The following is a 19,553-nucleotide window of genomic DNA, read 5'->3' on the forward strand; positions in this document are numbered from 1 at the left end:
TCCTATCTGGATATAATCTGAGGCTTGGAACACCAGGAGAGCACTACTACTGGATTCCCAGAGGACACCAGCTCAATATGCACCACTGGACCTCCAGAGAAGGACCAGACTCCTCTCCAGGATCACCGCTTCAACAGAATCCCATCTATCACTCCAACAGGACTGCAGCCACCATTTAATCAGACTGTTACCACCACCCTGACCAACAGGGTGTCAGGTTGTATTCTCACTGTCAGTTTAAGTCAAGAATTTCTGTATTACTGCCTCTATTTTAATTTTCCTATTAAATTGTAGATCTGACTTGGAATCTCCTGCTGGCTTGTTTTCAAACTCCTACACTCTGAAACCTACTAATCTCAAATTTTATTGTTTTTCTTAATGGAAGCATACTCTTCATTATGTCTTTACACTAATAACAATCTGAAGATTTAAAAAAAAAAAAAAGGACACAAACCTGTTCTTCTTCTGTAAAAGGTACAAGTGCCAGTGGTGGCAGGGGCTCCTCTTGTAAAATAGGCAGAAATTCCTTATCCAGAAGGTCTGAAGGTATCTGGATGAAAGAAAAAGAGCATTCTACTACATCCAAGTAGTATTTCCACTCCAGGGATGATGCCGCACACATTGATTCCCAAAAAATTTTTATTCTGCCAACTATCTGCATCCACCCAGTACTTCCAGTAACTTTTACTGGGGGTGGGTATAATTCCACTGGAAATGTACAACCCTCAGCAAAAAAAATTCTTATAAACAAGACAACACCCACCCACAAGGCCACAGACATCAGAACTCAAACTTACCCATCACTGCAGCTTAAATAAGAATCAAGTGACATTTCATCTGGTAAATTAAAAACTATTGCTTTTAACTTCAACGCATTTTTATAGCCAGATTTTTAATTAACAAAACTACCACGTCCAGCACAGATGTTGTATTTGATTTAAAGTAAGCAACTCCAATTTACAACCAACCAGGAGAGAAGGGAAAAAAAAAATGCAAACCCAAACCAACCAACCAAAAAATCACACAAGAAAAGCCAAGTACAACAAAACTATATAGATTATGTAGAGAACACTAATGATTTAAATCAAAATAAATGTTAACACTAATTTTGAATCAGAACCTCCATCAATAGATGTGACCTTGAGAATGTGGACAAGAAGCTCCAATTACATACAGCCAAAGTGAGCTCTAATTATGCCAACGGACAACTGCTTCAAAAATATTTAGTTCATAACACCGAAGACATTTTTTCATTTAGATATATGCTAGCAGAAGTCTTCCTGCTTTCAGTCAGTCTCTTAATCAGAGAAGCAACAGCTTAAAAACATTGCTGACATCTACTAGCTGACTAGAACCACTCTCAAGGGTCCACTCAGTTGTCATAACTAGAATCACTCAACACCCTGGAAACATGTGGATATCAAAACAAAGACATACACTAACCATTATGCCCTTCTGGGAAACACGTAGGAAGAAAATATTCTTTTGGACCATTCATACCGGTGGGAAAACTTCCTGTAACACAGGATATTCAAGGATTGTTCTGAATCAGCCCCAACAGCAGAGGTCTCAGCATCATCTGACATAACAAACACAAACTGCAAAAAGCAATGACCTCTGACTGGCTGACCTATTCAAGCATAACATCAAGATTTAAATTGCAGTTTCCTGAAGTAGAACAGGACAATTCTGCATGTTAAAGCATGGCTTTAAACTATCCCACACTTAACAGACTTAGAAAAATCTTTGACATTTGATGCCCTTAAATCCATGTTTGAGTAATGCAGGGCTCCCAGCATTATACGAGAATATCAGCACAGCCAAGACAGGATAGGAACATGAAGCCGTGTGTGCCCATCTCCATTCCAAGCTCAAGACACAATCTTGACATCATTTCTTGCAGTCTCTCCCTCCTTGAAGGGTAAGGCTTTCAGGAGGATTCAGACTTCCCAGTCTGCTGCAACAATTAACCAACCACTGTCACCACCTAGAGAAAAACCCAATGTTTACAGCTGCAAAATGTATAAATAATTTGCCTGAAAGATCTCTGAAATTTTATATAATCTTTTACATCACTGAGAACCTTTGTGTGAAGTGAAACCAGAAGGAAGTTCTTGACTTTCTATACTGCTCTTATGCATTTACACATCATTGTTTCTGTGTGCTGATTCCCAGGAAATGAGCTACCTGAAGACTGCTCTCACTGGGCTAGTTACCTGCTAAAGTGAATTGACTTAAAATGGGATAAATAAGAGACCTCTTGCTTTTTTCAGATGATCTGCTCATATGATTTACTGCCTGACTCTGTAGCTGAATCAAATAACTATTATGTACTACATTAAATAAAATCCTACTGAGGCAAGCAAATCTGCACAGCTGCAAGGAGACTTTAACCCACAGTCATCTCTGGAAGTTGGGACTGAATATGGCAGTGAGGTTTTTTTTTGTTCTCTGGGGTACAGGAAGTTACCCCCTAAATGGAAAAAAAACAAAAAAACCAAAAACCACACAAACAAACAAAAATACAAACAAACAAAACTCCCAAAAACACACTGGATGCGGTAAAAGTGCAATCAAACAAGCACACACACAAAAACCCCCCCCAATCAGCCCTCTTCAGTCTGGGATTGCAAGGGATACATGATTTCCTTGTCCATAATCACAAAATACAAACAACTATTCCTAATCACAAGACTGTCATTAGGAATACACACATCAGGCCATCTTCCTCTTCCTGCTCACCTTATTATCCTTTAGAAAAAGTGCCAACATTTCTTCTCTCCCATAGCGATAGTCTGCTAGTTTGTACTTCGGCAAAGCCGGAGACAGAGGAGGGGATGTCACACTCCCGCCACTAGACAAAGCTCGCAGCCTAAAAAGAAAGCAGAAAAGCAATGAAAACTGAATTGAGAGTATCTTCACCTGTGCTACCACCCCTCTGCACATTTACAGATTTGACACAAAATAAATACAGTACTGAAAGTGAAGACATTAACAGTTTAACTTCAAAATTCTAAATCTCAGTGCTTCAATAGGAAGAGTGGAGGAGCCTCCCTTGTTTTACCCATAGCCAGGAAAGCAAGAAAAAAAAAAATTCCCATGAGCACATCAAGGAATTCAACTTGCCCCAGGAAAACTCTTATGTTGACTGTATAGCAAGCCAGATATACCCCCCTAAAGCCTTGCCTAAGCTATTTACACAGTCTGCACACAAATCAGTGGGGCATCTTAATGACAACAGCTTCTTTTTGACAAGAAAAATTCTTACCATGCTAGGAGAGTGCAGCGAATATTAAGCTAAGGAAGGAGTTTATTCAGATGTTTCATGAAGTTTAACAGTATAGCACAGTAAATTTTATAGCCAAGTTTCTTTTTGTGTCTCTGGAATCCTTCCTCACCATAAATCTCTTTTCCACAAGTTAAAATAAATGGCTTTTTTTTAAGAGCATATATACCATTTAACTTAGGCTATCAATAAAAGAAAAAATAAAATTTAAAAAAAAGACATGTACAAAATATAGTGACACTACTTCAGAGATATTGCAAGCGACAATCTAATTTATGGTAGTGGATAAACATGCTATTACATTTGTTCCCATCCCACACAGGTAAGTTACTTAACTTTTGGAAGGTCGCATCTTACCGTTATACATTATTCTCACTGTGCAGGTGATTTAGTCTCATTCTACAGAGCCACTTCCTCAGCTACTCAAATGTTCGGCATTTTTGAGTTTGAGGAATGTTTTACAAAAGGATATGTGTGTCAAGAAACAAAACTCTGCCCATTTTCTTACGTTCTCTTTGATGGGCAACTTAGACAAGTAAAACAATAAAAGCTCTTCTCAGCAATCAAAAAATCCTTTGAAGGTAAGGGGCTCTAAACTAAAATGGTGATTCAGACGCTACCTTTCACCTAATTATTGAAGCATGCTTCCATTTGTTTTATTGTTCTTTAAACAGAAAGGAAAAAGTCATTTGCAAGTCAAATGTAGATCTTATTTTTTTAGTTTGGTGCCACCCCGTGGCAGTTCCTCCACATACCACTTCCAAACAAATCATGCCTGCAGAAGAATTATTTAAAGGACTAGATGGCTCAGTACAATGCTCAACACCAATCCAGGTCAAACGTGACCCAGAGTTTGACTGTTAAGTGATACAGCAGCTTATGTGACAGACATGACTATAAGGCAACCCGAAAGAAAAATTATAAATCTTATGTTCCATTTTTCCTGTAAGAATCTAACAACTCACTGAAGTATAATATATGCTTCCATACATAATCTAATCTGGTTTTTAAACTAACTGGAGACTCACTATGAGAGTCCCCTCACTATGACACAGCAATGAAGCTACTGCTAAAATACGTGCTTTTTTTAGAATTGTCTTCCCTCTTCTCTTTTTTTAATATAACTTTGGCTTCCATCCATCAAGAATCTAATCATGTCTGTCTCCTACACTGAAGAGCGCTCCAGCACAAGATATCTGCCTGGTGGGTATATTTATAGATAGTGATAAATTCATTCTTTAACCTTCTTTCATTCTAACAAAATAGACTGAGCTCTCATTGTTTCACAGGCTGCAAATCATGTCTTATTTCTTCACTGAATCCTCTCCAATTTCTGTACATTGTGTATAGAAATGTGTCAGCAAAAGTGAATGTGTTCTTCCAGTAACAGTCCTACCACATGCTATGCAGCAACTGTGTTTCCTATAACCACTCCACATTCCCATTCACACACTTGGGAACCAATCACTCTTCAGAAACCACACAACCCAGAATTCTTGTCTGTAACTGAAATTACCAATACTTTAACAAGAAATTGGAACAAATACTGAATAATCACAGCTGTGCAATTGCTCTTTAGCAAAAGCCAGGACAATGCAAGTCAGACAAGCTGTAAAACCAACAGTTGACAAAATTATATGACAGCATGGATTGAACACAATAGTTCTCTTTCCCTGACACTTTTCAATACAAACATGCAGGACACTGACATGAAACTCACTTTTACCATATTCCATACAGGACTTGGGTTTTTTAAAAGCAGGAAAAGAAAAAGCTCGCTTAGCTATAGATGTAAGTATAGTGAGGAGACTTTAAGAACTTCCTTATTAACATGCATCACATAGAAAGACTGAATAAGCACATCTTTAATTATTCTGTGCATACCTCCGAGATCATAGACATCATACCTCCCTCAAATCTTTGGCAGCAAGGTAATTATTATGCATTAACATAACACAAAACCCAACTCAATATTATAAAATTAGTCTTCACTTTGTCAATCGGCATTGTGTATGAATTGATTTTGATCGCAGGCCAGGGACTGAGGTGAAGCAGGATGAAACAACAAAGATACTGTATCCCATTCAGTCCCATAATAAATTCTGCTACAAAGGAAAAAATTTCCTTTTAGACAAGTTCTGGAGTCTAACAAAACAGACAAAACTTACCATTCAGGCCCAAAGTTAAGTGTCTGAGTTTCTGCTGCCATTTTTTCCTGTTCTATTTCTCTTTTTTAAAAAGCGTGAACCTGAAAAATAAAAATATTTATTATGAAAACAGCTGGTTTGATACAGCCCTTCATAGATTAACTCAAAATACAAAAGCACACCTGGACATGCAAAGAAGTGAAAAAATGTACAACATGGAAAAATTTTTTTAAGAAATCCATTTCAGCTCTTCAGCACAGATTGATTTACTAATATAGGAGCAATTGCATCAAGATTTCTTCCCTAAATCCCTCTATAACAGCTCAAACAGGACACTGGATCAGGGTGTCTGAGGAAATAATTTGTACAAACACTGAGAACTTGATGCATAATCCTCTTCTCTAAGAACAGTAATGCTTAATTAACAGAACTGCTGCTTCCTGACAATTACAAGAGGATAAAAACCCCACTAGAATTACAGCAAGACAGATTTGCCAGCTGAGTGGCAGAGTATTCAGAATTTTCCACTGTTCACTCTTGAAAAATAAGCCTTCTAAAGATCGAGTATATCCAATGCTACAACATCCTCCAAAATTCTGCAGGCAAATGACAGTATTTTTTAATTCTTGGTTTTATTAAGCAAAAAAAAAGCATAACTTAAGACTTCGGCTACTTTCATTGCTACTAGCCAAGGCAGGTCCTGCAGACACTAGCAAAGCTCAGGTCAAGTTCCTAAAGATCCAGAGTTTGTGGATAAGAGCAGATGAAGCCATACAAGAGGGAAAGAACAAGACTAAGGTAAGGCTATGAACTTTTCCCTAACAGAACCAAGTCTAGCTCAGGCAGTTCTGAAGAAGTGTCTTTTCACACAATAAATACAGCTCTTCTTTCCTTCCAGCAGCAACCAAATCCAAATCTGCAGAGGAGGATAGTTTGGTTTTATAACAACCAAACACACTGTAGGTAAAGCCCAAGGAAAAAAAAGATTTGAAGCATCATCTGCAGACACTGGTTGATTAGACTTCAAGAACCCATAATGGCAGGGAGGGAACTTTGCTGTATCAGAACCATATCCCTTAACAGATCCAGGGACTATATAAGGAACTTCATGAGTTTGTCTATATTTTGCATGAAAAGGTGATGAAAAAGAAAAGCAAAATCTGGGGAGGTAGAGGTGGAAAGGGCATTAGATACTGAAGAAAACAAGACAAAACCAAACAAAGGAAACAATTTTTTTCTTATATGCCACAAAAGTAATGATATTAAAGAAAATAAATCAATACCCTCAAAGCTAGAAGATGACAAAACATACTGAAACCAAATCTGTTAAAACTGCTTGAGCAGATTTTACCCAAATATTTTGGGCATAAGATTCCAAATGCTTATAAAACTCCCTGCAGCCTAAACCCACCAACTAGCACTTGGCTTATGTATTTTTAAGGCATCCTCTTTGTCCCATACACAAATTAATTTATATACAGATTATAATGTTTTTATTTTCACAATAATTCTAGACAATGAAATGGAATTATCCCTACTACCTGCACCAGAAGCTAATACAAAAATACCCAGATATTCTCACAGGCCTAGTCTGAGATTATTTTAGTCTGATCTGAGTTGCCTTTCTGAAGTAGCTGACAGCTCATCAGAACATTCATGGTATATCCATTCATCATCCTGAAAATCAAAATAAAAGGTGACTTACCCAAAGACAACATGCAGCAGCCACACATGAAAATACTGTGGGGCAATTCAAGTAAACCATCCTGCACACTTGGGCAGAGACAAGCCTCTAACACAATGCCTGGTAGCCTTAATTGGATGGCTGTCCCTCCACTTCCTGCAACGCCTGTAATCCTTCTGCTGGGGGTGGGGCGGGGTGGAGACTTTTCAGATCAACACAGGTGCACCACCAGGGAGCCCGGGATCTTTTAACTCCCAAAATCAAAGCTAGGCTAGTATCAGTAATAGCAAAAAGGCTGGCACTGAGGGTTAAACTGCAACGAAAACACAGCTGAAATGCATCACATACAAGGACAAAGCACTAAAAACCAGTTAGGATCAAGCTGTTTACTGGTTCTGGACCCACTAGGCCCCACTCTTCAGACTCTGCATTACCTTCCCAAAAAATTGAGGATGCTGTGTCATGTTTCTCTACAAGCCTCCTTAGCAGTTTAGTACTTCAAGAATGCTAGTCTCATCCCAGTGAGCTGCTAAATGTGATAAACCCTATCCCTCATTTGGGCCACCGCACTTTGTTTTGTGAACCCTTCCTCTTCTGTATTGCATTCAGGTAAGTTACTCCATCCCTTGAAGTTCTGACTGTATGAATTTTGAACTGAAAACAAGACAACTGTAAGTGAATGAAAATGTACTGAATACATCCCCCTAAAACCCAAAACAGATGTGCAGATTCTCTGAATAGGTGTGACAGGTGAACTGAATAGACAACATTACCTGGAAACAAAATGCACATGAAAAAAAAATTACAGGCAAGGCTGAGAGAAAACTGTTGGACAAGAGGCACTCTGGAAATGGGCAGTGATTTGGGAGGAGGAGGGCAGAGAACAGGGAAAAAGCTCAGAAAAGCTAAGACAGCAAGTGCACCAGAGGAAAACACTAAGCCACGTCAGAGCAGATGAAACAGAGGGAGTGGAAACCCTGTGCTGCTTCTGCTGGTTCTCAAAGAGGCAGCCAGAAGGGGAGAGCATGGAAGCCAACCCTGAAAGGAACCTCTGACAGTGACTGCACACCACACCTGGCTGGTGTACAAGAGAAGCTGTACTAACTGGAAAGGCAAGTTGGAGTGGACTAGGCAGCACTCACATCACAGGAGGCAAAAGTCAGGGTGGAGCAAGAGAAAGCATGAGGAATTAGGAGATGGGAATGAATGATCATGTCACAAATTCAACCATTTTGGCTAAGCAAAAGGCGTGAACTTATCACATCTTTATTATCTAGATCACTTTCTTGGGTCTTAAAATTCAATATTAATAACTGAAATGTTGATTTTGGCCTTTATTAAAAAGCTGCTTCCTTATTAATCAAGGATGGCAAACTACAAAAATAATACATACCTAACATTTCCTCCTTGATACAATTTAATGAGGAAAAAGCCCTTTCTGAACAGCTAGTTTTGTGAGTCAAGGTTTTTCTCCAAATCAACAGCTATTGACTGAGGAATCTCCACAGTGACAAATTTTATATGGGCAGAGAGCACATGGGGCAGCCTCAAGCTGAAGCGAGAAACTGAGGCAATATTTTGATAATGGCCAGTTAACACTACTGCTTGGCCAAGAAGGCTACCTGGTGCTTCCCACCACTCCTCCACACAGGAACATTTTCTCCAAAGTTTTCTTCACATAAGGTCAACACTTGATCAAGGTGCCGGTACAGCCCTACAAACCACTGGGGTTTTCCTGCATATTTCAGGAAGAATGGAATTGGTTCATGAACCGGAATTGGGACCCCATTTTCCTGAGGTGACACCACAGCCACCGACCTGCCATCAGCATGCAGGAATGAAGAGAAGAAATCACATCAACCCCACAAACAACCTGCAGGCTGGCAAGGGGGGAAAAAACCCCTATTTTGTCAGGTGCTTAGTACTTTTTGTCTGAACAGACACAAACTATAATCCAATAACATGAAGCCTTTAAGTACCTTTCACTCACAATTAACAGATAATATTATATATGCAGAAGCTGCCATCAGCAACACTCATTTCACTGGTTCACTTTAGGAACAATGCTTATTTTACCAAGCTTGCAGTTTCTTAAATTATTTTTCAAGCTCACTATTTAGTACCTTAAAAATGTATTAAAGCTCATAAACATCTGCTACAGACACAAGCCTGAACTTGATTCTACTGCCTAGATTTATGTGTTAAAATGCATAAGATGTTTCAGTTGGAGGTCTACAATTACTGTGGGACATTTTGCCCATAAGCTCTGGTATTTTATTTAAAACATACAGGTAGCTAATAAATAGCTAGACAAAAAGCTGTTTTCAGAGTTTTGAAAGATCAAAACTACCATGTTTCCCAGACTTTGCTCAACCTCACATAACTGCCATTTAAGGTTCATCTGTTACTGACAGGCACCAACATTAAGATTTTCAGGCGATGTTAAATTCCTACATTTCTATTACAGAATTCTCTCAGCTTGCAGCCCATGGCAATCTCTCTCACCAAGACGTTCTGCTGTTCTAGGCAGAGACTACCAAGACAGAGATTCTTAGTGTTCCAGGTCTAGGCAATGGCTGCATTCAGGTCTGCCCATCTAATCTTTTCTGCGGACAAAAAAACAAAACAAAACCCACCAACAACAACAACGAAACAAAACCTAACAAAAAAACCACCATATAGTTTTGGGGCTGCTGCATGCTTAGGTTTTTTATTAACTCTGGAAACCCAAAAAAGATATACCACTGATCCTTCCTATACACAGCTATTTTATTTTGAAATGGTCTACTCTTCGATCAGAGATGTTTAGGAAGAAAAGTATCCTTTCCTTTCAAGGTAGTTCTGTTGCTACTGTAGGTCTGAAACAGTCTTTTAAACCTAGAAATTGGATGAAAATTTGAGAACCAAAGGACACAACAGAAACCCAAAATGAGCAGACTTAAGTGCAAGGAAATGGGTTCTCCTTAAATAAACATGGAAAAGGAATTTAACAGCAGTGCTCCACCATTCAACAGCAACATTACATCAAGATGACAGAACTTCACCTTCCACAAGCAAGAAAACATTCCACAGGCAGCTACTAGAGCTAGCTAATGTCAGTGCCAGTAACTGTGTTTTTAAAAAAATTAACAGGTTGACTGAATAATTAATGCTGATTTCCTCTAATTCTTGAAATATTAAAGATGATCCACAACTGTATGCAAGCCACCTCTGAAGTACAATGGTAAACAGGATGACTCAGGTGGCTACACTACCTGTCTTGTTTGATATTAATCACTGGCTAAAGCAGACAACACTGATTAAAGGACACTGACATAATTAAGGCCAGGAAACAGACTTATGGAAGACATTCAATGAAAATATAGTTTTGTAAGAGTAGAAATGTCATTGCTTGAGCAAGTAGATAAATTTTAACTTCTGCACGACATTTCAATTCACTGGAACGTTAAAAAGGACAAAATCATTCAGAACCACACAAAAGGTCTCACGTCATCACAACCTAATTTCTATTCTCTTCTAAAGAATCTACAACAACCCATCTCAGACAGAATTCTCAAAACCAAGTAAAAGGTAAGAAGCTATCTTCTACAGAGTCTGTAACACTGACCCACAAAACTTCTAAAACCTAAGGATGACAAACGTGGATATGGTAAATAATGGAAATGACACATCATCAATAGTACCATCATGAATTATTCAATGACTCAGTCCAGTCTAGCAGGTTGCACTGAATAAAGCAAAGTCAAGAGACTCACAAGCAGAACACACAGGTGATATATAAGAAATGCAAGACTATTCTGGAAATCAGTCCTGAAACCATGCTGAGATTTATGACATTAATCAACTGAAAAGGAATATATGATACAGCATTGACTAAAAGAGCTAACAAAAAACACTTAACCCCAGAAAAAGAAAATGCAGAGTACATATACACCAAATTTTACCACTGAAGGGATATGGTGTCTTTTCTGTTGTAAGAGGCAAAAGAGCTGATAAATCAGGTGTTCAAAAATTGATAGAACCTGACAGACATGCCTTGCAGTGAGGAGAAAAAACACCAACAACATACTAAAGCTCTATTTATTGAGCTTTGAGAAAAAATTAAGTATCTTAGTCTGTAAATGATCACGCAGGTAAAAACATCTGAAGACCCAAGTTTATTCAGTGAAGGGACTGAAGCAAGACATTCAGAGATAATCAACAAAGTTAGATGGTTTTAGGTCAATGTGACATGATTTTCTAAGAAGTATGTTCTAGTATAAACAGAAAATTAATCAGGAAAAAAAAAATCTATTAGTCACATTATACAAGATGCCACACAAGTCACAGGAGTCCCTTCTGGCTTACCAGACCTTATTCCTGATAAAGACAGTGAATTTTCCAACTCTTGCAAAAGTATTTCAAACTCTCAGCAGTTTCTGAACAAAAAGTGTCCAAGACTACCTCAAACAGCGCTTTCAAATTGGCACTCCTCTGCTCACTACACAGATCCACTTAAAGCTTTATGGAGCACCGCAGCTTGCAACATCTTGCACCCTCGTCAAGAACAACAAATACAAGTAGCCCTTCAGGGATAGAATGACACAAGAGACTAACAAGACCTACACACCTAATAACTAAACCCAAGAAAAATTTAGAACATTAAGTAACACAATGCCAGATGTTCTCCTTTCCTACCTACTGTTGTGAACTTGATGGTTTAGAGGTAGGCTGGAGAGCTATCCACTTCTTGCTTCACGCAGCCAAATCGGAATGCTTTTCCCACTTTCCCCACCAGAACACAGCGCGACCTCCACCTTTATTACCAGACTCCCAGCCAAAGGCAGACACCAGCGATTAAGCTCCAAGCAGAGTCAGGGAACCACACCCTTGGCCTTGCCACTGGCTGGAACACAAATGCTTCTCATTCCAAATCCTATCCCAAAATCCTGCCAGGGCTCACTTTCCAGCTTAAAAAAAAAAAAAAAAAAATCACTTCCACATCTGTCTACCTCGTACATGGAAAACTTGCTGGTAGATAAACATTTCGTCTGTGCCCTTCCACAAGGCATTACAGATGAGGATGCCAAGTCTGTCTACCTGCTCCCCAGCAAGGCCAGCAACCAAAACCCCACTGCAGCACCTCTCTCCCGCTCGTCACACACGTTATATAGCCAATACGTATTTTCTAAGTGGAAGAACATAGCTTCAGACTACATTCACTGAAAACAGTCACTGAATTAACAGATCTAGGTTGCTGTGAGGGTTCAGGAGTTTGTTCTTAAAATGTAATTTAAATAAGCAGCTTCTTTGGGCTTTGGAAATTCTCTCCCTCCCCTCTCCCCCTGTTCCTTAAAGCTTCCTGCTCCTTAAAGCTTCCTGCTCATGCAGTTCTGAGACACCCTATACTTCAGGAAACAAACATCCAACAGTGAGTGTTTAATAAAATGTTCTAACAGAGAGAATCAGAATGTGTATCAGACTGCATACTACCTATGAACTACAACACTTTTTAACAGCTTATCAATTTTTGCAAAATTTGCTAAAAAAATTAACTTCTTTTGATCTAAGAACCATATCTTTGTAAATTGACTTGTGATGTTAGCCTGATCCCAACCTTAGTACTCTTAAAACTTAGTATAACAGAAAATCACATATGCAAATGATTCAGCATTAACTAAGGCTATCATAAAAGCTTCCAGTGGTTTAAATGGTGGTTGAATGGGGCCTCTGATTTATTAAGTTATGAAATGTTTTTACATAAAAACCTTGCCATATGCTATTCCATGATCAGCCTCACTCACTTTCTGTCACACACAGTCTAACACTGACGTCAGTCCTGCTTTGAGCAGGAGGCTGGAGCAGACAACCACCAAAGGCTCTTCCAACTAAATCATCCTCAGATTCTAACACATGTGGCTCAAAAGATCAGTTTATAAATCCATTACTTGCCAGCCAAACCAACACCTTGCCACATGACATTCTAAGGCTGAAGACATGTAAATTCAGCTATTCAGCTATCTATCATCACAAAACTTCACCCGAAGCCATCTCCAGTGTCCAGAGCATATCTCTTCCTTGTTTCTTCCAGTCTGAAGACTGGACACACTACCACATACATATCTCATCTGCTTTCACCCAAACTGATCTACCCACTGACATCTACAGCCTCTGAGTCTCCCAGTCACACAAGCCAGTATCTTTATCATAAAATACTACTAACAGAATGCAATTTACATTTATTATCAAGGAGAAAACATAAAAAACCCTGTTTCATTGTAGCCAGAACTTGAAACAAGTATTTCTCTACTGAATAAAAAGGACAAAATTTCAAGTAACAAAACTTGAAGTGCAATGCATCATGCTTACTTTCACTGAAATAGTAACTATTTAACAGTACAAAACTATTTTCTAACCATTTTTTGTAACTGCATATGTAAGCTTGTTTATCTGTTTATAATGACAAACTACATATACAATATACATATACATATATAAGGAGACCTACTAAAGCCATCAAGTAATTGTTCTTTATTTCCCTAGACTTTTTAAATATATGCCCAGAGAGAGAGAATGATGATAATGCACAGTTTTAATAACTAGCTGAGACAATCAAAAATTAGTAAGTGATCCAAAAGGCAGTCAACAAAGCAGTGTTTGAAAACAATTCTCTAAATATCCATCAAAATTTTTCATTGACCTATACACCCTATAACCTCTACACAGCTCATGGAATTCCTTCTGATTTTCTTTATAATCCTGATGTCTACATATCCAGCTTCTATATATTACAAGCTTTAAGGATTACAGGAGAGGCTCGCTCCTGAAAAAAACATGCTTTGATTTCATGCTTGCAAAAACCTCAGATGCATCAAAACAATTCTACGCATCCTTTCCTTTAAAAAAAAAAAAAAAGACAAAGGTAAAAATTTTAATGGCAGGCTAGCTTCCCATGCAAACATCAAGCCATCTCTACAGTGTCTAAATTCAAGGAGAGTTTATTCACCTTTAGAGGAAATGGAATTAAAGCCCTCCTTCTGCAAAAAAAGAGAAGTGGACACGTTTTGTAATCAACACACAGTGGCAATCTCAGCTCCTAACAAAGCAATGCAAAGACCTCAGCCTGCTACAATCCCAGCTGCCATCTGAGCTAAACATGAAAAATAATGGTATTAAACATTCCCATGATGAACTGGTTATATATATCCAACACACATATTACCACCAACCACAAGAGGGCCAATGTCGTACAGACCTTGTCACTTAAAGCACTTAATTCTTAGTTCTGTCCATAACTTAGGCACACCTTGAGCAAACTTTCTAAGTTTTCTCACTTCTGGTGATTTTCAAGCCAAATCCTTTGTGCAACAAAAAAAAAAAAAACGTTCCAGAGTTGAGAGCAAGAGACAAAAGGAGAGGCTAAGCTGGGTAGAAAACTGATTTTGTTCCCATAAAAGCAAACCCCATCCCCCTGCAGCATTTCACACATCTTGGATTTCAAATGTCACTCTATGAATTAAAATAAATTGATGAGAAAACCACACAAAGAAAGAGCCTCTTTCAAGGCAAATGCTTCCTCAGTAAACAAAGAAATAGGTTTCTCCTCACCAAGGCATCCAATAGATCCATAGCAAGCTCTGTAGGGAGAAGGCTCCCTTGCTCTGCCCCCATAGCTCTACCTACTATCATGAATTAAATATAGCTTATCACCACTAATCTTTGAGGCAGAAGCACTGAAGGGGGAAAAAAGCAAGAAAAACAGAAAAATTAAGAAAAAAATGCTTGGAAATGGATTTTTTTTTTTTTTTTCTAAATCAGACTATGAGAGAACTTAACACCATACTTTTAAAAGTCCTAAGAAAGAATTTTAAAGACCTTAATGAAAGAATAAGAAACATATATATGACAGTTACTTGAACTTACAAGACCAGATGAAAGTAGGCAAAATCAAATTTCATGTTCTTATAATTAAATAAATAGATAAATAAATGAAGAGAGACAGCAAAGGGGAAGGTACAGATCATAGTGCCCAGCTCATCTTCATCAGTTACTGTGAACCAGTGCTTTCCCTTCTAGGTTTAAACAGAAAGATCTTCCAGCAGAGAGATGTACCAGCAAAGCCTTCAGCCATTCACTGTCCCAACAAGGTGTTCCAGGGGACTCTGACATTAGGGTCGGCTTTTTTTTTAATGAAGTATCTATAGAGCTTAAAAAACTGCTGCTTTTTTTCTTACATTCAGGTATGAGGAACTCCAGTTTGTGACAGAACTTCATTCAGACAAGTGGCCTTAGCAGAGAGATACAGTGGCACTTAGTCTCAAATCCTTAAAAAACCCAAAACCTTCTTCACACTCCCTTTTTACACAAAGTTTTTTCCTCAACCCAGGAGTAAAACAGTAAGGAAAAAAATTAATTACAAAGCTCTCAACTGTCTATTTACAAGCATTTTTTTTCACTTACATAATCATACAGGTCATAGTTTTAGTTTACTGTATGTTTTAGAAAGGCAATCAAAAATGCTAATGGGAGCACCTGAGGATATTTTACTATCCTCAAGATCAACACTTGTAACAAAAAGAGGATCTGCAAGAGTTCAAGGCTTTACTGTAGTATCAAGTTTTTTCATAAGCACCCTATGAAACAAATCATTCCTGCTCCAAGACCACATTACATTTTAGTTCTATTACCTTGCTTTAAAAGACAGGCTCAAGAAACCATTCAGGAAAAGGCCCCAAAAGAAATACAGTGTCCAGGTGTCCCCAGGCACATTCCTGTATTCAGGGGTGGGGAGAGCCTGAGAAACTCTTAAAATCATTCAGCTCCAGGATTTATACACAATATTGTCAGATACTGAAACTGGTTATCAAATTCTCAACATAAGAGGTGAGATCCAACTTCCAGGATTCTGCCCTTTCTTTAATCCACCTGACTATTAGACAGAAACTTTACTTTTTTTTAAATCACACATTCATTGAGAAATTAACACCAACACATAACCACTGACATCAATTGACTTGTACAACTACATGAACCTGGGGAGCAAAGCAGGTGCAGAAGGGGCTGTAGACAGTCCAACATTTCTACTGGCAGCCCCAGGATCAATTAACTCACACATTTTCACACTGGCATCAGCTAACTGCTCAAAGGATACCTACTCGCGCATGGCAAGAAAACCAACACCTCATAGCAATAATGCTCTTCTTATCTACTGCAGTCACCACCCAATAACAGAACTTAAAAATACCAAAACAAAGCTTTTGTTGGTGACAACTGCAACCAATTTTGCTTACAAAGGTTTCCAATTATCACACTGTGCATCAACCAAATGCTCCATTCACAAAACAGCAAATTAATTTGTGTTTATTAAAGAGTTTCTTAAGAACAAAAGCAACCAGCACAGTTATAAGAAAAAAAAAAAAAATTCACACGTACTTTCCAGGAACTTGCCCAAGTCAGCTCCTGAAGCAAGAAAATAGAATGAGCAGCAAGAAGTTAGAGAAATATAATCATAATTCAAAAATCCTTTCCCTGCCCACCCAAGTACACAGATGTTCAAGAATTACAGTAAAAGCAGCACACCACGAACGTTGAACTGAACATTACTGGGGAAGACGTGTTTTTTTATTCCAGAAGCACTACTTAGCAACACCTTCTTTTAGCCTACACCTTGTTCCACTTCAAAGCGCAATCACAGAGAACTGAAAGAGCCGTAAGTGCTCTGTTGACACTGAAACTACTTGTCTTGGATCAATACCAAACGTACACAATTCTGATCGATGCTCTCTTCAGCCTGCCAAGGCCTCTCCAGTCAAACACTGCCGGTCACCGCTGCTCACAACACCCTGCTGCCTGCGCGGAAGAAGGCTCGGAGCTCCCTCCTTCCTCAGCCAGTGTAACCTGACAGGGCTGGCCGTGCTCGAAGCGGGGCTCACCGCGGCGCTCCCGCTGGGCTGGGAGGGGACGAGCGAGTTCACAAGGGTCAGTGCGAGGGGAGACGGCCCCGGAGGGCGTGAGGAGCCGCGGGCGCCCCGCCGCCGCCTGACAAGCACCAAGGACCCGCATGGAGAGCTCAAGGCCCGCTCGCCCCAGCTCCAACGACCCCCGCAGAGGCCCATGGGGAGCGCAGGGGGGCCCTCCAGACGCAAACACACCCCCCCCCCCGCCCCCGGGGCGGCCTCGCCTCCCGGTTAGGCCGCGGGGCGCCTCGGTGCTGCGGCAGCTGCTGCGGACGGGGACCGCCGGCGTGGCCGGTGGTCGGGCAGGGCGCGCGGCGGCGGGGGCGTGTCGGGGGTAGCCGGGGCGGCGGCGGGGCCGAGCGGTAGTGGGACGGCATTACCTGCGCTCCCGGGCGGAGAGTCCCTCACGGCCGCGGCGACTCCTCAGCCCAACAACACAAGATGGCGGGTGCGCCGCCACGCAGCGTCACGTGAGGGCGAAGCCACGCCCCCAGCCCCCGCCGCGGGACCCGGATGAGCGGCGGCGCTTCCCGCCCACCGCCCATGTGACGCCACCGCGAAGGGGCGGGCCTCCAGCGCCCCCTGCCGGAGGCGTGAGCCCGCCGCAGCCGCCCGCCCCCCCCCGTTCCCCTTTACAGCCCTGAGGGGAGATGGAGGGAGATGGCTGGGCCGGGGGGTCCCCGCGCCTCCCGCCCTGCCCGAACCCCCGGTAATCAAATCACTGCGCCACCTCCCCCGCACTCGGCACTGGTAAGGCCACACCTTGAGTCCTATGTCCAGTTTTGGGCCTCTCAATTCAGGAGGGGCATTGAGGGGCTGGAGCATGTCCAGAGAAGGGAACAGAGCTGGGGAAGGTTCACCAGTTCAGACTGACAAGGAGCAGCTGAAGCAGCTGGGGGGGCTCGGTCTGGAGAAACGGAGGCTCTGGGGGGCCCTTCTTGCTCTCCACAACTCCCTGTGACAGGAGGGTGCAGCTGTGGGGGGTCGGGCTCTGCTCCTAGGGAACGAGGGATAGGACAGGAGGACATGGCCTCAAGCTGCACCAGAGAGGTTTAGGCTGGACATCAGGAAGAATTTCTTCACGGAAGGGGTGATTAGACATCGGAAGGGACTGTCAAGGGAGGTGGTGGAATCACTCTCAGGAGGTGTTCAAGGAACGCTTGGACGGGGCACTCAGTGCCCTGGTCCGGTTGACAAGGTGGGGATCAGTCACGGGTTGGAGTCGATGAACTCAGAGGTCTTTTTCAACCTGAATGATTCCGTGATTCTGCCACCCTCCCGCTGCTGTCTCACATACACACACACACACACACAGGCGGCCTCAGCACCGCAGTGTGGCTCCCAGGCTTATCTGTTTGCCTCTGTGTGGTTCCATGAGGCAATTCAGCTTTATCGGTGGCCACAAGAAACCGTGTGAGAAGCCACCGTGTGTGAGCACTCACAGTGCCCAGGGACCGAGGGCTGGACCTGCTCTCGCTCGGGCACTGGAGGAGTCCTGAGGACACGCTGCCGTGGGAGTCACCCTGGGAGGTGGCAGCAGGTGCCACTGCTACTGACAGAGAAAGGGCATTAGATGATACATATTTTGACTCTTCCTGATGGAAAAATCAGGAGCTCAAGGCAAACTTTCTTCAGCTAAAAATACCAGTTTATTTTTAGTCCCCAAACCCATATTAGTACATGATGCATGTGGTTCCTTCAGCCTAAAAAAACTATTTTTGGCTGTTACGCACTGCTGAAGGTATAACCGTTTTCAGCTGAAACAGTTTCACTCCAATCATGATGTCAGCCACAACCCATGTAGCTTTCTCCCTCCTCTTCTAGGTGGATAAATACTTGTCATTGTGTACTGAATGACAGCCAAAAATTATGCAACAGTGAACACCAGTGATTCTTATGAGCTAATGGGCTGAAAGCCTGTAATTCTTGGGGCTTATTTTTAGCTGAGAGCTACATAGGACTACCTCACCCAAAAACCTTAGAATGGAATTTCTCTATTAGGAGGCTGGTATGGAAAAGCAAAGCTCCCTAGAAAAGGGCTGGCCTCTGATAAGCTGCATTCAATCCCCCTGGTTGTTGTCACACAGCTTGAGCCAATACTAATAATGATAAAGAGAGGGATGGGGGAGACAGAGCTGCATTTCAAGTTGTCAGTGAGAACTTCCAATTTCATTGCACAAGCAGCTGTGCCTTGTTATTCTACTTATCAGCTGTGAGTTTGAGCACTCAAAAATATTTTCACATGCTCTAAGACAACCTTTATCTGAGATGGGAGATGTTTAGCACTTGTGGAAATTTTTTTTCCCCCAGTTAGCACAAACATTATATTACTGAGACAAAAAAAAAATAGAATTCAAGAAGCATCTGCCTCATCTGCAGAACTTGGCATTTCTGTAAAATACCTCAAGGAAACTCAAATGACAACCTTTTGGTAATAGCAGATGCATCTTAAATCTTCCACAACACTCATTCAAGCAGAACAGGGAGAATCTCATGAAAAT

At 41.0% G+C, this 19,553-nt stretch overlaps 1 protein-coding gene across 1 annotated transcript in view; it reads right to left on the reverse strand.

The window, feature by feature from the left end:
* GIGYF2 (GRB10 interacting GYF protein 2) overlaps window positions 1-17,534 on the reverse strand; it is a 75,815-nt gene extending 58,281 nt beyond the window's left edge. Inside the window, 4 exon segments of the mRNA XM_032119255.1 lie at window positions 455-550; window positions 2,743-2,872; window positions 5,455-5,534; window positions 17,433-17,534. Coding sequence (XP_031975146.1) covers window positions 455-550; window positions 2,743-2,872; window positions 5,455-5,495 — 267 coding nt within the window. The 5' untranslated portion in view covers window positions 5,496-5,534; window positions 17,433-17,534.
* Window positions 17,535-19,553: the final 2,019 nt, after the last annotated feature.

Source organism: Corvus moneduloides, chromosome 10 (genome assembly GCF_009650955.1).
Source record: "Corvus moneduloides isolate bCorMon1 chromosome 10, bCorMon1.pri, whole genome shotgun sequence".
In the NCBI taxonomy this organism is placed as follows: domain Eukaryota; kingdom Metazoa; phylum Chordata; class Aves; order Passeriformes; family Corvidae; genus Corvus; species Corvus moneduloides.